The sequence below is a fragment of the Trachymyrmex cornetzi genome, unplaced genomic scaffold (genome assembly GCF_001594075.2).
Source record: "Trachymyrmex cornetzi isolate Tcor2-1 unplaced genomic scaffold, Tcor1.1 scaffold62, whole genome shotgun sequence".
NCBI lineage: Eukaryota > Metazoa > Arthropoda > Insecta > Hymenoptera > Formicidae > Trachymyrmex > Trachymyrmex cornetzi.
Genome location: NW_017299937.1, coordinates 240,103 through 257,385, shown reverse-complemented (window position 1 = coordinate 257,385; position 17,283 = coordinate 240,103). Strand labels below are relative to the sequence as shown.

Genomic DNA, 17,283 nt, shown 5'->3' with positions numbered 1-17,283 from the left:
TGGATGAATGGATCGCCTCGAAAGACACCGCGTTCTACCGTCGTGGGATTGCCCTGTTGCCGGAGAGATGGGAAAAAATAGTAGAAAATGGAGGAAATTTTACTTTGATTAGGGTATTCATTCATCTTTCCTTCGAAACAAATCGATTTTCGAGACGAAAAAACGATAGGAATTAAGTTTAACATCTAATAATTCATGATAATGATATAACGTATATACTAGCTATACATACAGTTATATAAATATGGTTTTTATAGCAAAAAAAATATATATTTCGTTATTGTATAATATATACGTACCAAAATCATTGGACATAATATTTTGTTACATATTATTAGTCTGAATATGTTATCTCATTTTTTAATATTAACATTTTTAATGTTAACATTGAATTATTTTAATATTAATATAATTCGTAGAGTCTCTGAAGATAAATTTAAAGAAGCCTTAAATATATGGTTCGACTACGAATACAAGGATTAAATCAAATTTTTTTATGTATATTACTTTAATAAATTTTCATGCAAAAGTACATTTAGATACATTTACTCGGTTAAAAGTTATTTACCTAAAATTGCAGCAAAATATAATAATTGCGCTACATAAGCCAAATAGTTTGTTGTTTTGTATTTTACAATTCCAAAACATATTTAGGATGAAAATTTGTTAGTGATATTGGCTAATATTAGCTCTTTCAGACTGATATTTTTATTTGATATTGTAGACCCAAAAACATTTTTAAGATTTGTCTTATAAAATTATTCGGAATACATCTGTATTTAATGTCTTTAAAATATCTTATGTTCAAATTCAGGGAATGGAAAGTTCTTTTAAAAGTAACAAGTTAAAGCCATGGCACATAAAAAAACTTAAGGCGTAAGACTTAAGTAGTAAGCGAATCGACCAATCACAATAGAGACCGTAAGACCATACGTGAGCAATAGCGAATCCAACATGTTGATTTCCTTACTGCTTAAGTCTTACGTCTTAAGTTTTTCTATATGCCAAGGCCTTTACATTTATTCGTTATCAAGTAGAAAAAGGAACAAATTACCGTTACTATTGCTACCGATTTTTAAAAGTAACTCGTTATAGTTAGTGTTACTTGTTATAGTTAGAGTAACTTTTCATTACTTTTCCGTTACTTTTTTAAAATTGATGACCACCAATCACAGGGGACGGATGCCTAGGAGCTTTCTAGTCTCAAGCGCTATAAGTGGCTTGTGTCCAATCGAACCGTGTCCAATTGAACCGTGTCCAATCATGTGCAAATTAACGATAAAAGTAACTTTCGATACTGTTACAATTACAAAAAAAGTGACGCAATTACCAGTAAAGTTACCAAAAAAGTAAGTTGTAACTGTAACTTTGTTACAAGTAGTGAGTTACTTCCATTTCCTGTTCAAATTTCTTACGTCTTTGAAATATGTATTTATTATTCTAAGTATCCTCGAAACATGTGTGTGTGTGTCTAAAGCCTGCGGCACATGATGCTTATTTTCCTGCTGGATTTCTAGCTGAATTAGAATCTTGCCATTGTATTGACTGCGGTACTGATAGTGCCAGCATCGCAGTCAATAAGATGGTAAGGATTTAATCCAACTAGTAATTTTATCTTAATACTTTTATATATAGAATATTGAGAGTCAATTGGTATATTAAATAAAACATACTGTTGCTTGTAAGAAAACCATATACTTATTTACTTATACCATTAAAAATGTTATTTTTCCAAGAATTTACGATTCCAAGAATTCGGGATTTCTAAAATTAAAAATAGCTATCTGAAATTATAAATATTTTTGAAGGTTTCAAGAATTTGAATCGCAAATACGAACTTAATTATTACTTAAAAATTTATAAATAATCGTATAACTTTTATTATACTATTATTGCTTATAAATTAATCACGATATATATATATATGTCATTATATATACATATATACATATATCACGAGATATATATATATATATAGAGAGAGAGTTTTTGGGGGGGGAAGTCACCAATACCGACATACCACTTTTTAGATAATATTCCTTAAACAAGGTCAAAATAAAACTTTAGAAACATAAGTACAAACTAAAAAGTGTCTTCCATCAGATAGTATAAGTAGTTTTTATAATACTGTTTGCAATTTTGTAATAATTAATTAAAATCGTATTATAAAAAAACTAAGAGAAAAAATAATATAAATAAAACTGATTTAGGAAATTATAAGCATTTAAAATGACGTAATATTATCAATAATAGCCAACATTATATAAATTACGCAATTTGCAAAAGAAAATCGTAAGAATTTTATTTTCGCAAAAAATTTTCGTAAAATTTGTTTTTAACGATTAAACTTAATTACCGATTTGGTAATTTTGATATAGAAACAAGCCACAAATACACGAATTATGAGTTTGTATTTCTTTAATTGGCTAAACAGATCACTATTTTATTAGTAATACTAGTATTAATAAAATGCAATAGTTAGTTTCTGAGAAATAAGGGGGTGTCACTTTAGGAGACCTATGTCAATATCGGTGACTTTCCTCTATATATATTACACTTCTTTCATTTGACGATTAAATATATATTATTTAAATTTCTGTATAAAATAAAAGAAAAAAAAATTAAGAAAAGGGTTTTTCTTTAAATTTCCTATATATTTTTTAAGTGCACGTTCTTTCATAGTATTTTCACAAAATCGAATGTCTATATCCTGTAAGTCATGTTTCAAAAAGTGAGTAAGATGCATTTCGAACGGATCGTTTGTTGACGAGATTCACTATTCCGACAAGCTCATGGAAATTTGATACCATTGAAGAAAGATTACCGGTAATAAGCAGATGGTAATATTCTTTCGCATCACTGGGAGTACAATGGGCTTGCGACGTCGTAGGATCTAGAAAGCAAACAGAATATGAATGGAGCCGACTCGCTGCATGAGTAGATCTTATCGCGATGAACTGTCAGGGGTGGATCACCGGATTGCTCTTATCCCAGCTTGCCCGAATGTTCATCCCCTTTGACACGCAACCCGAGCTCATCCTCGATAACATAATAATGGTAAAGACAGCGCATGGTGATGCTACGATAACTATAAATAGTCACACAACTAAAAAAGATCGGAGCTTTCTATACTTTAAAAGATTTACTATATAACATTTTTATTTTATACATACTGCTTCCTTACTTCAAACGTGGCACAACTACAAAAATTAAGTTTCTTAGAAAAAAGGGAAAAAATTATATTTAATTTTACAGAAAATTATTGACTAATCAAATAATGTTGACAAGAAGAATGTATTCTTATAACACGATCAAATATTATTTTTATCATTTTTGTTTCACGAGTATCTAAAAAATCACTTTAAAGGTGAACGATTTTTTATGAAGTTAATTATTAGAGGAAGGTCACCGATACCGATATACCACTTTATTTTTAGACAATGTTTTTTAAACAAAAGGTAAAAATACAACTTCAAAAACATAAATACAAAGTAAAAAGTGTCTTCTATCAGATAGTATAAGCAATTTTTATAATACTGTTTGCAATTTTGCAATAATTAAGTTTTTCGTAAGTTATGCAAAAATGAGCGTCTGACAAAATGGGCTCCAAAACTGACATAGTAGGCAATAATACCAACTTTCCTATTCTATAAATATAAATATATATCTTATTCTATAAAGAAAACTAATTTATGAAACTATAAACATTTAAAATGATATATTATCAATAATACAGTCACTATTATTTTAATTACGCAATTTGCAAAAGAACACCGTATGAATTTTCTTCTCGGATTCATAGAATTGGTTTTTAGCTGATTTGGTAGAAATAAGCCACAAATATATGAATTATGAATTTGTACTTCTTTAATTAGCTAAATAGATCATGATTTTATTACATTTTTCTTTAAAAAATATAAGTTTCTTCTAAAATTGCATATTTTTTTCTTTTTATAGATTTAAATTAAATCATGCTAGCGTACATCGTATTAGGTTTTATGGAAGAGCACATGTCAAAAAACTTAAGCTGACCACAGCGAGTTGGCGCTATATCTCTTTGTTCAAAGTAGAGGTTGAAACAACCAAGGGATTAAGATTATTGCTTATCCAAAATTAAAGCTCCATTATTTTTGTTAAGTATTGATAATATAATTGCTATTATTATTCTATAATGTAAACAATAGTAATTAAATGATGTTATACTTTAACTTAATAAATAATCCTACTAAAAAGTGATCGCAAACTTTCAATTTTATTTCACTCGCGGTTATCATAAATTTGATAATACTACATAGAAACTTAACTTCTATTTAATTTTTTATACACTTTTTATTTCTTTCTCTTTCTATTTTCTCCATTTCATTTCTCATTTTTTTAAGAGTTATAACTTGAAAAATTTTCAACAGAATTTAATTTTTTTACTTTTTTAATTTTTAATTATAAAGAAATCAAAATTACGTAGACTATATATATCTATTAAAATTTATTTTAGAGTGTTCTTTATATAATTTTTCGAAATTTTAAGATTTATAAATTTCAGAATTTCTGTATAATATATATTTTATATGACTTTTTAGAAAATTCCTCAGATTTTTTTATACAAATTGGAACACTTCTCACAAGTGCTGCAAAAGCCTAACAAATTTTAAAATGTCTAAGATTTCTAAGATTCCTATCATTTCTGAAGAAAACTTATAAAATCTAAAAATGTTTAATATTTTTTTAGAAATCTTAATAAATTGAAAATATTTTGAATTCTTTTAAAAAAATATAAAAAATAATTATAAAATAATATAAGAAATTTTTTCACAAGAGCAATTACTATACAAACTTTTAGAAGATGTACAGTTTGTGTATGTTTTCATTTGATAAATTATATACCAGCGAAATTAGCGCGTTATTGTAACAGCGTGTTAGCCGTGTGCAAGTGAAAATCGATACCCTTCTATGGGAAGCCAAAGAAACCAGTATTTGAAAAACGATTTCGTATTGTACCCACGTTGTAACGTTTGCAATGCGGCACGCGCCACCCCTGCCACGTGCCAGCCAATCTAAATCTAATAACACAAACAGCCTTACAATACATGCATCATATACGCCCGCGTTTGGCGGCGGATGTAATGGGACACCATGTGAACTAATCGCTCTGGAGTGGTCTTTCAGATCCTGTTTCGTTCTCTCTCTCTCTCTCTCTCTCTCTCTCTCTCTCTCTCTCTCTCTCTCTCTCTCTCTCTCTCTCCACCCCCCTCCTTCCCCCCTCTTTCTTTCTCTGGGATAAATAGGTTCCCAGCTGGGTTTGATGATCAAAATATTATGCAGAATGATTTCAGTTCTTTCTTTCACAGAGAGATTCTTATCTTACGATACTAAATAATTATCTTCTAATATATGTGATACTTATCAAGGAAATATGATATTATAATTATTATTTGTGCTAATTATTAGAAAATTGTATTAATTTCAATAATAACTAAATTGTTAATAATAAGTAAATCATTTTATAACGTACTATTGCTGTTTGTTATTCCACTGATTTAAATATTGCGTACAGTTACATTATTTAATTTAAATAAATATCTAATTTAAATATCTAATTTTTCATAAAATTAAAAAATATGTGTCATGATATTCTCTAGACGAAAAAATTATTTATATGAATTCTCTATTTTCAAAAAATGTAGACAATACAATACGATATTTAAGTAAGATTAAGATAAAATACTTACATTAGGCTGCACACAGTTGCTACTGTTAAAATTAAGGATAATATGGGCAAAGAATAGAACACGGAAACTTTTCTATCATCAAGATTTTTAATTCTCAAAAAGTAAGTTTAATTTATTTCAATATACACTGACGAGTGTGTCTATACGCGCGAGTGTGCGTACCGTGTCATCGCGTGCGTACAAGAACAACGCGTCTCGTAAAAGATGACGTGACGTGATTGAACCAAGGTACAATCAATATACATATATATATTTATATATATATAATCAACATCACAAGATCACAGAGCGCTTGGCTCCGGGACGAAGAATGCACTTCCTAGAAGAAAAGTACATACCAAGTCTCTCGATATGCAAAAAGGAACTCTTTATAATAATAACTTTTAACAGTATCTTCGTTTTCACAAACGATACGATCTATATTCGTAAAACTGCTGTAAAAGTTTGGACTAACTGGGAATTTCAATCCGGTATATGCTTCGTATACTTTCGTGAGTTGTATGAGATTTGTTTCGGGCCGGCTTATCAAACGATCCAAAATCAACTATATATACTATATACGTTTTATACAGATCGCGTTTGATCCAACTTTTTAACGTTTTTGGCCTGATTTTGTTGCCAGATACTGGTCATTTATCTAGATTTAGCTTTAAAGCGAAGAATGGAACGGATTGCAACAAATTCAATTTCTCATCCACGAATGGAGACGTAAACTCGCGCATTCCTGATCGGGATCACGTTAAAAAATTGGATGGCACCAACGCAATTATACAGATGCGCTACGTACACCCTACATTTATTTACATCTATGTATAATAATTTTCACTCTAGAGTGACATCAATGTCATTTCGTTGGATTCCTGGAAATAGTTTTCTTTTTGTACATCATAACAATATTTACAGGTATTTTACAAATTACGTTACACGTACGCTAACTAGAGGCGATATTGGTTAGTCATAAATTGTAGGGGTAGGAAGTTAAAATTTCGAAGTCGAAAATGCTCTCTAAAACTATGGTATCTGTTATTCATTAATAAGCGATATGTCCGTCGAGTGGTGTCAATTACTTTTTCGATCTTAATCAGCCTCTGTAGTTTGAATGATATAAAATATTTGATACCATCTTAGCTTCGTTCAGTTTATGTGATTGGCTCTCAATTCATTAAATTTATTTTGTTTAAAATATAAAATTAAAATTGATAAATGTTGCTTGTCAACAGTATCAAATACAGCAAGCGTATCATTATTATATTAATAATAACAAGAAAAATGTAGCTTTTATAATTTATCATAATTATTTTCGAAGCAATTTTTACATCGATAAATCGTAATTAACGAATTCAATTATACATGAAATAATAAAGTAATAATTTAACAGAAATTGCTGCAAATTGTAATCACATCGAAATTTAAAACCACATGTTCTAATACTGCTACAAATTGATCAAAATTATTTATACAAAAATTTAATATAAAATATAAATATATTATAACTATTATAAAATAAAATAAAATAAAATAAAATAAAACATCATTTTTATAAGTATATTTTTTGATAATCATCTGAGCCATCTTTTGACTGAGCTGTTATATTTATAAAAAAACACCTTCTCGTTGTTCGATATGTATCGTTTCTTAACTAATACGATCATTAATAATCGTTGCAAGATAATTGTCTTAGATTTTTGCACTGATTTGCCTGATTTCATACGAAATTGTCGACTTTAACTCCGGCGAAAATGATAATGCCGCATGCGGTCCTTTTTCCTTTATCACAAAAGGAGCAGAAGAGAAAGAGAACCGCAAGTAACTCGAATTCGTGAAGGCAATGTACGTATGCGATATAATTATTCGATAGTATTTATGCGATCATCTGGATAATTATTCAGATGGCAGTCGCAAATGCTACTTCGCTCGTACAACATCTCCGCGCAGATCATGGTTCATGACATTCTCGTCGGAGCTTACATCTCGTAGCACTATTTGCCATTTGACGAAAGCAGCGGACTGGCAGCGGCTGAGTATCCTTGATTGCAGGTGGGCAACATAAATGGGTTCATATTGAATGGTGATCCGACCACCTCTCCTAGTCCTGCAACATACCCACTGTCGGTTACACGTTAGTGCGTTATTGCTGTAATGCTATGACACAATCAATAAATGAGAAATAAACGACAAAAAGCATAATTTATATTCATAACAATAAAATTATTTAAATAAAAAAAGATTTATTTTTTTTTAAATAAAGTATCACGAGAGAAGTGAAGAGAGAAATAATTGTTAACTCTATAAAATAATTAAAAATAATCGCAAAATATGTTAATTTTATTTCCTTTACAGGATTGTTGTACAGAAATCCATTTATTCAACGTTTTAATAATTCTGTTCAGTTAAAGCTTTTAATTCTTGAGTTAAGTATGTGATTGGCGGCGAGGATTCGTGAAGCTTTCTGATAATCCGTGCGAATAAACGGTAGGACAATGGATAATATATGTTAAAGTTCCGCGGATATGAATTCAGAAAATATGTGCAAGGAAAGATACTACTCATTTTTCGATTGCTGTGATATACACGTACACGTATCATATTAGCACTATAATTTTATTCCAAGAAAATTAAATTTTCTTGCTATAAAAATATGTTACTTTTGCTAAAGAAATTGAAGCTATTAATTACAATATTGACCATTTATTGAGTTATAAAGAGGTACGTAGCATGAAAAGAAATATCATGAAAAAAGTAATTTAAATTTAACTCGAAAATCGATAATTTTCTATAATTAGATTGAGATTACTATCGCGTCGTAAATAAGTGTACGTACATTCTCAAATGTCGTCTCATAATTCTTTAATCACAGTGCGAAGGGTGATGGTGTTGGTGATGATGGTGGTGTTGGTGGTGATGGTGGACGGTTAGCGGTTACTGGGCGGCTGTGGCGAGGTGGTGCTGTGTGGGCCAGTGCGGTGGGACTGAGGTGGTCGGTGGTCGTACTACGGGGGCGAACGCACTCCCGTCCCCGGATGTATAGAATATGCCGTATTGTTCGTGCGCTAAAACGAAAATTCCACATAAAGGAAAATCATAAGTGCGTGCATCGAATGATAATATTAAATAGAAAAAAATGTCATGCGTGCTGGATATATGAACGTATATAAGTGTTAGGTTTCTTCATTTTAAGTTGTGCCGAAGATTAATGCTTTCAGCAAAAACTATTTAGTTAAGATATTTTTTAATAGCAACTAAATATTTTGATTATATAACAAAGAATTTAGTCACTTCTATATAAAATGCACTTTTTTGCTTTGTAAATAACAAAAATATTTGTTTATACTAATTAATCGACTTAGTTTACACAAAACTGCACTTTTGTTCAGTACATTTTAATCAAATTTTTGTTGTAACAGTAAAATTTCGATTGATAAAACATTTTTCTAGTGTACACAGTATATATTATAATAACAACGTTTAAAAGCGTATATAAATATAACAAAGATAATGATTTTACGAATGTTGAATCTTAGCATTAATTATTGAACATTTATAGTATTTTTTTTATCGCACTGCAATTTAATTTACGTTGTTATCATTTTAATCGATTTTATACTCGAATTGTAAAAGTCATCTAATGTAAGAAGTTATATTTCATCCCGGCACAATTTGGATTTTGCGGATATTGCAGCGACACTGTACAGACATGGGATCGTCTGCAGGGATAGAGAAAGAGAGAAGGTAGGAGACTTACGTGAGGTGTAGAGAGTTGGACTGCCGGTATACGGATTGGCGACAGAATAACTTCCGTTAGTACTGTGACTGTGTGGTGTGCTGGCTGAACTACCGCAATAACCACCACCGGTTACGACACCACGTGGACTTGCGCTGCTGCTTTGTCTATAGGCATCGGCGCTACCGCCGACGTTGGTTCCGACGCTACCACCGCTGCCACCACCGCCGCCGCCGCCGCCTCCGCCGTCAGCAGCAGCTCCTGTCGTCACGGAACTACCGTCTAGAAATAGAAACCTGCCCGTCAGACAAACTCGTCAGTATTTCAAGTCGTGAGTGGTTGCCTAATAAATTTAACTCAGGGAGCATCTGCGTCTTGATTGGTACGAGTCTCTATGGAGAAGAGATCGTAAGATATTTTACTATTATAAATTGTATAATAAATATATATATTAAATACTAATATGAAAATGATACGAGTGTTTTTAACGGATATTTTAAAGAAGTATTGTTGATAAAAAAAAATGTCATACATACCGTCCGTCCATTTTGCCGCGCTACCATTTTCCTGTACCGTCACTGCAAGTTGCCCCGTGTACGAATTAAAGGCTGTTGCTGAACTGGATGTGGGGGGTGCGGGTGCATGCACCGAACCTGGACTTCTGGGTGCCCCCGCAATCCCCATGTTTCCGCTCTTAGGCATACTATAAATGGCTTCCGCTAGATCCGCCGCCCTCTTTAGTACTATCTCCTTCGGAAGCTTTTCAGGGTCACCAGGGTGTCGCGGAACGAGTTTCTGTAACCTTTGGAAGCCGTAGTCGATCGTAGGTTCGTTTACCGCTGAAAAATTCAGCAAAGGTTCGTTTGCTATTACTGCGTGATCGGGCAGTGACATAATCTTTTCGCGACAATTATTATTCGCGTAGATTTTTTGCAAAAGACAGGTATCTGGCCTTCTTATTTATACTTACAAACATAAACAAATCTACCAGGCGCTCCTTTACAGAATTGCTTGCTTTTGTAATGTAACGTAACGTCAACGACTCCAGGTATTTGTCGCGCCGGTGCCTGCACCTTGATCGCGTGTGGAGTGATAAACTGTAATAAAAATAACAAATACCTTTTTATATATTTATATATTTATCGTATTAAAATTAGACATTTCAACAATTAACATTATTATGTATGTACAATAGAATTATTGTAAATTACTGACCTCGCTCCAAACTAGCATTGATCCAAAAACTACTTGCAATCCATCGAAGAAATTTTCTCCGATGATTATGACGGTAGATCCACCAGACGTCCAACCTTCATTAGGCGATATCGCTTTTATGCACGGTGTTTGGAGAGGTATTGGCGGATATAAACCTAAATTCATAACATAAAAATACTACTATATTTTCAATATATAATTTTATTGCATTTAGTTAGATTCACAATTTGCGTGAAATGCATGGCGCTAAAATTTCTTTAAGGCATAATTAGGTTAAGTATCAACGATCTTAAAATATTAACGATCAATCCTCCAATAATAAAAAAATTAAGAACAACAAAATAAAAAATTATAAGTTGAGAATTAGATAAAACCAAGCGGTATTCTTGAAAATAACTCGCGACTGACGAGAGGGAAGAAATAGGATATGGAAAATTATCTGAATATTCTGTTTATTCGGTTGAGGCCGAGTGGCAGATATATTTTCCGGCGTGGCAGGCAAGTTTTCGAGGTCGTGGGACTCGTGAAAGTGAGAAAGAGGCGGAAAATGAAAGAGAAACTATGAAGGAGAACGGCAGGAAGAGAATGAGACGGTGAGAGAAAGAGAGAATACGAGGAAGAGGGTTGGAGAGCTCGGAGAAGGGTTGTAACAAGAAGGAAAGGGAGGGGGCGATCGGGCCGACGGTGTCTCTGCTTGGAATTTATAACCCAATGATATCATTTTGTACCCCGGCGAAGCCAAGCCACCCCCGGCACCGACCCTGGGCGAAGCGGAGCCACGGCAGAGTGGCTGACATCATGGTATATTGCTCTCAGTGATGCTCAAACACTTTCTACTTCGAGTACTTATGTGCCGTCACATCGATAAATCTCGGCAGCTTGAAAGATCGCGATATTGTTTATATCTGGGCGTATTTAAAAATATTTTTTTTAATATTGTTAATGCTATTTCTTTACAGTCAACTGTTATCCGTTTTTGGCTTTATATAGGCTAATAATAAAATAATTATTGCATTACATGAAATCAATGAGATACTTCGAACATAAATTTTGGAATGAAACTTCTATAATAAAATTGTACTGTGTATACAATCAGAAAAAGTGCACCGTGTACAATTTTATTCATCGGATAAAAAATAAAGTCAACAAGTGACAATCACAACAGAAGCGTTAAAGAGTTGCAAGTGTGGTCCCTACGCAAATGGGTATTCCTCAATGGGACATTGGTATTTATTGCGTTCAATGTACGAGAAAGTCGTTAAAGAGACCGGCCGTGTTGGCAACCATCCTGGTAGAGAATTGTCGAGCGGCGCGGTGCGGGTGAGGGTGGAGAGAGAGAGAGAGAGAGAGAGAGAGAGAGAGAGAGAGAGAGAGAGGAGAGGAAGAGGTGGAGGGTTGAAAAGAGGGATTCAGTAGAGGAGGCCAAGGAACAAGCGTACCAACCCGGAATAAATAAAATCCTCCATGCCACTGAATGGTAAGGGGTGCTACTCCCAACCCTCTCGAACCCCTCTTTTGCCACCGAACTATCGTCGAAGTCGAAGAGCCGTTGTACTCCGACACGTTCGGCCCGATTCTCTTTGATCACTGTGAGATCGCGCGATAACTTCATTCGCCGTGGTAAAGACTCGAGAAATTTACCAGACAAACTGGGTTTTATCTCGGCTTATAATGATGTTGCATAATCGTATTACTAATATTTAGTCGGAGCAGCGAATACTCTTCGATGTCATTTCATTGAACTCCGATGATTAAATATTTGGCTTTACTTTTTAATATGGTATAAACAGAAACAGTATCTCATATTTTTCCGTTACACAAAATGAGTTTGAAGTTTCTACAAAATTTACAATCGTCTGTCTCTCGTGTTATAAATTAAATTTTAAAAAGAAGGTAAAAGCCCATAAAGTATAAAATGAAATCAGCAACGATGTTTTGTCAAATAGGAAATGCGTTATAAAACGACGTGTCGGGGAAGATAGATTGTAAGCAAGCGTTTCAAATTTCATGGACAATCAAGATTTGATTTGTATAGCAACTGGGAGAATTCGTTCACAATGACAGCAAAATCCACGAGATACCGGCGTCCTACGTTCTTCCCCTTTCTCTCGCGTTTCCTGTCTCATTGGTATGCTCGTTTCGGCGTTTCGGGGGATAGCTCGCGGGGGGATTTGGAAAGAGTGGATGTGTTGGTACCTTCATTGGCGTCGCAGAGGCACCAGGAGGGCGGCGCGAGATAGCTTAAACTTAGCATTCACAAACCAACGCACCGCGGCAACCACGGGGTGGAGGAGAGCGCGAGAACGACAGAGGAGGAAACTGAATGAGAGAAGCAGAGATCGAGATGAGAGAAGCGGGCCAATTCCACTCTCTTTCTTTCTGTGTCTTTGCGCTCCGCGGCAGCCAACCAGGTAAAAAGAAGAAACTGACGTGGTGGCGGGTGGAGACGAGAACCTTGGAATCCGCGGTGAGAAGTAGGGGGACAGGCACTCGGGCGAAATTCGAGGGAGAGCAGAGTGGAGGGAAATAAGATGGAGGAACAAGGAGCGCGCGGAACGGAGCATGGATCCTTCGTTTCCCCGCATCCCATTGATTTACATCTTGTCTTGGCATAGGTAGGAAGAAAAGACGGAGGAAGAAACCTGCGCGCGAGAGGAGTGAGCAGTCGAGGGGGTGGCCGCGCGATATCAGCCGTTTGTATGCGCGGCCGACGCCAAACTTTGCTGAATTGCCCTATGACTCCATATATCCCATTCTACCGGTGCGCCCTCCTGCAACCCTCTTACGATTCCGCTGCGCCACGGCTCCTGACTCCCGAGTCGTTATGCCGATCTCGAAGAAAACTGACCCCCATCCCTCGCCGGAAGGGTGCCGCACGAGAGAAACAACACGCCGCGAGCATTCGAATGGCAATGCGCCTCGAACGTGAATCGCTCGGGAAGTCGATTTTGATCGACAAGCGTTGAAAGCTTACGGCGCGGCGTGTGAATCATATCATCCGTGAAAAATCGATGCGTTGAATAAATGAGGGCGTTTAATGTGCGCACCGGGCTTTTTAATTATCGTCCGTTAATTAATTATCATATTTTCTGCGAGTGCTTTGTTAGCACGGTGAAGGCTGACTGCAATTATTATCGGGGAATATAGCAGTTGAGTGCAAAATTAAATAACGAAAAACTGCACGGCGGGCCAATTGGTGTTTACGAGCAAATCGAATTATCGTGTAAATGCTCATACAGTTTCGCGATTAAATATGCAGACGATATCGATGCTCTGTTCCGCATAAATTATCTCTTTAACGATACTGATTAATTGATAGTATTTATGAATCATATACTTACTATTGTACTCGCTAGGATCACTAGGGTCCAAACGTTTCGCCCTGCGCCCGTGCTTGCTGTTGTTATGGACGAACATATTGTCCGAGACCGCTAGTAATGGTCCTTCCACTCCCACTTGCGTAGATATGACCACCTGTTAGGCAAAATGGAAATTTTGTCGATGTGAAAAATGATATGAAACAGGTACTTTCTAAAATTTTTGAAGTAAAGTCTAACTCTGAAGAATAAAATCTCATTCTTAAAAATTGATAATTGAGCCACTATTTTTCAACCCTCAATCAATTGTCACTGTTTATCGCTCTTTAGAATTAGATTTCATTACAAAGATTTTAAATAATATCTAATGTGAAAAATAAGATAATTAGAAATGTAATAAGTAACGTAATGAACTAATAATAAAGAAATTATTCTTTATCTCGTATATATATTCAATCAAACATAAATTTAATATTCTTATTATACATTTAAAAAAAAACATGAATATTATTTTTATAAATTTTATTAAACGATAGGTTCCAAAGTATTTGAGAAACATGAAGATCTATAACGCGGTATGATTCAACAAATGTGTTTGAAATTAATAATTTAAAATATTGTATATCTTCGTAAAATTTACGTTTATATCTGTTTACGACTGACTTAACAGAACGAACGTAGAAAAGTACGCAAAAGACGATACCGTGAATAATATTGCATTTCTCTCGTCATGCGCGTCATACACCGACCCAAGTTCATCATATCTTCTATGAACGAGCATGCACAACTCGATTTGTTGCACTAGATACTATGGCATGCAATTCGTGATTTGCACGTATGACGTTTGACAACGATATAATTGCGCAAGTCATATTAAAGCACACGACTATCTTTTCTTATAGTTAACATAAAATATTTACACATAAATTATTTACGAGATTTTTAATAAGCTGAACAAAATTACTTGCTAAAGTATTTACGCCGTTCATCGCACATGCTTCAGGGCGTTGAAAAGATTTTTCGCGGTAAAGCAGGAAGAACGTTTATAAAATCGAGCGAGCGGCTGGAAAATGCCCGAAAGTTTTGTCCTTCGCAACTTCGCAACTTTCTCGCGTGCTGGCGATATTACTCGGCGAGTAACACCACCGCCAACTTAAAGTAAAACGACGATAACCTACACTGCCCCATGGCGGGAGAGATTTTGACTGTACTAAAATTTTAATTCGCAACTTTCGACAGTAAGCAATTCAGAAACAAATTCAAAAGTACGATGAGTATTCTAATTCCATTTGTCGTTGTGCCGACGCACGAAAAAAAGAAAATGAATAATACGAAAAGAGATGATTCACGCAAAGGACGAACTGTTGAGGTCTTTGACTATGATTTTTTTATAATTTTTGGCTAACTGTACTGATCTCCTATTCATTTTTTGACAGTTATCTTTTAAATAAATATAAGCTTTTTTATTTTTATTGTATACTTTTGAATGCATTTATGTATTTGACGTATCTTTTTTACCTTTGTAAGGTTGATTATTTATTTTTTAATTTTGTTTTGACAGTAGAACGGGAAAAGTACAGATAATATAGAGTTTTTGTAAGCAAGATTGATTGTTATAGGAACAAATGGAGGTGAATGCAAGGATTATGCTGCTCCAAGAATTAATTGTGGCAACTTTTAAATTATGTCTGTTTGATGAAAATTTTGGCCGATTGTCAAAAAAAGTCGTTTAATCAGAATTATCATTGTTATTCGTTTATGGAAATGATTTTGATTTTTAATGAAATATATGGAATAGTAATAATAGAGTTCTACAAATATACGGAAATTTTACGCGAAGAACGATGCTCTCTACGACGATAGGCGTCACGCGATGTTGCGGCGGAATTTTGGCGTTCTCGTCTCCGTCTGTCCGCCCCCATAATTTCGCGAATCGTGACTTGAATGACAGAAGTATCTCGCGTAGTGTGTATTTCAGCATTGCGACACGACCTGGAACGTCTTCGAATCAAGTGAGTGGAAAGCCGAAAGCGATTAACTGTATCTCAAATAGAGCTGTAAATCGCGCTATGTGAATCATCAGATAAATTACATTATGAAGACAAGATTGTTTTTGTAGATGAACGAATTCATAAATTTTGATTAATGTGGGTTATATTCGTTATTTTTTTTGATAAATATTTTAAATTCTAAAAGTTTGACAAAAATTCTTAATGTATATAAACAAAATTAACTCCATTAAACATTAATCGTGCAAATTTATATTTAACATTGATAAATAGAGTGAGCACGGACAACTTACCTGGAACCGTCTCATGTCACGTGGATTGCCAGCGTTCTTGAGGCAGTTTTGGTTACACTTGAGAAAGAACTTGAGGAAGAATCTGCAAGTACAGAGGGGACCAAAGTTAAACGGTTGACAAGGTGCTTAACGCTCTTCAACGCCGGCAACTTAATTAGAACGCGAACTTGGCTGGAAAGCAAGAGTGAATATTGTATAAGCCAATCGCGAGTCCCGTTCCACTCTCCTCTATTATTCACCATTTCTCTAGATTAAACTCCCGACTACGTGTTTCTCGACCTGTAGGCCTGCGCGGCATTGTGTACTGCACGAAATATGCGGCTACTTCACATTGTCCTGCCGCAATGTCAAAGGACATTCCCGTAGTACATTTTTACAATGAAAAGATACCATCATAATAAGCAATAAGTTTTCTATATCATACTTTATAACTATTTTTGTAAATATATCTAAAATGTAACAAAAAAAAATCATTTACAGCTTCTTGAAAATATTAAATACAAAGTAATATTTTAATATATCATATTAAAGTACAATTACTGAGAGAAATTTATGCTTATACTTTTTATCATTAATTTAAAAAAATAACATTAATAAGCACATATAAAAATAATAATATACATGTTAAGTACTTATAAGTACCTGTAATATAGGAGTCATGTAAGATAGGATTTTGAGGTAGAAAGATATATGTATAGTGCATTTATACGGGGATTCTACCAAAAAGCCTCAGGCTCAATTTTCATGAATTATGCAAAACGCCGAGAATATTGAATTTTAGAAATTTTTTTAAGTCGCATCTCACCTATTGGTTCGTGTCTACGGAGGTGGAAAGAGTTGACTGAGGCACAAGGAGAGTTTAGAGATCAGGCAGCTGAATGCCAGACTGAGCAGGATCGAGAAAGCGAAGGAAACGCGTAGGAAACAATCAGAAGGGCCGAGACGACGCGACGCCAACAACGACACTGGCAAGAAGGAGGGGTAGTTTTCTAGGGGGTAGCT

The 17,283-nt window shown here is 34.4% G+C and overlaps 1 protein-coding gene across 1 annotated transcript in view; it reads right to left on the bottom strand.

Annotated features, from left to right (window-relative positions):
- Window positions 1-7,643: 7,643 nt before the first annotated feature.
- The window catches only part of kn (EBF transcription factor knot), an 87,682-nt gene continuing 78,042 nt past the window's right edge, over window positions 7,644-17,283 (bottom strand). Inside the window, exons 7-13 of the mRNA XM_018516265.1 lie at window positions 16,282-16,363; window positions 14,004-14,136; window positions 10,663-10,817; window positions 10,418-10,544; window positions 9,984-10,286; window positions 9,469-9,729; window positions 7,644-7,818 (exon numbers count right to left, since the gene is read on the bottom strand). Coding sequence (XP_018371767.1) covers window positions 7,706-7,818; window positions 9,469-9,729; window positions 9,984-10,286; window positions 10,418-10,544; window positions 10,663-10,817; window positions 14,004-14,136; window positions 16,282-16,363 — 1,174 coding nt within the window. The 3' untranslated portion in view covers window positions 7,644-7,705. The remainder of the gene's footprint in view (window positions 7,819-9,468; window positions 9,730-9,983; window positions 10,287-10,417; window positions 10,545-10,662; window positions 10,818-14,003; window positions 14,137-16,281; window positions 16,364-17,283) is intronic.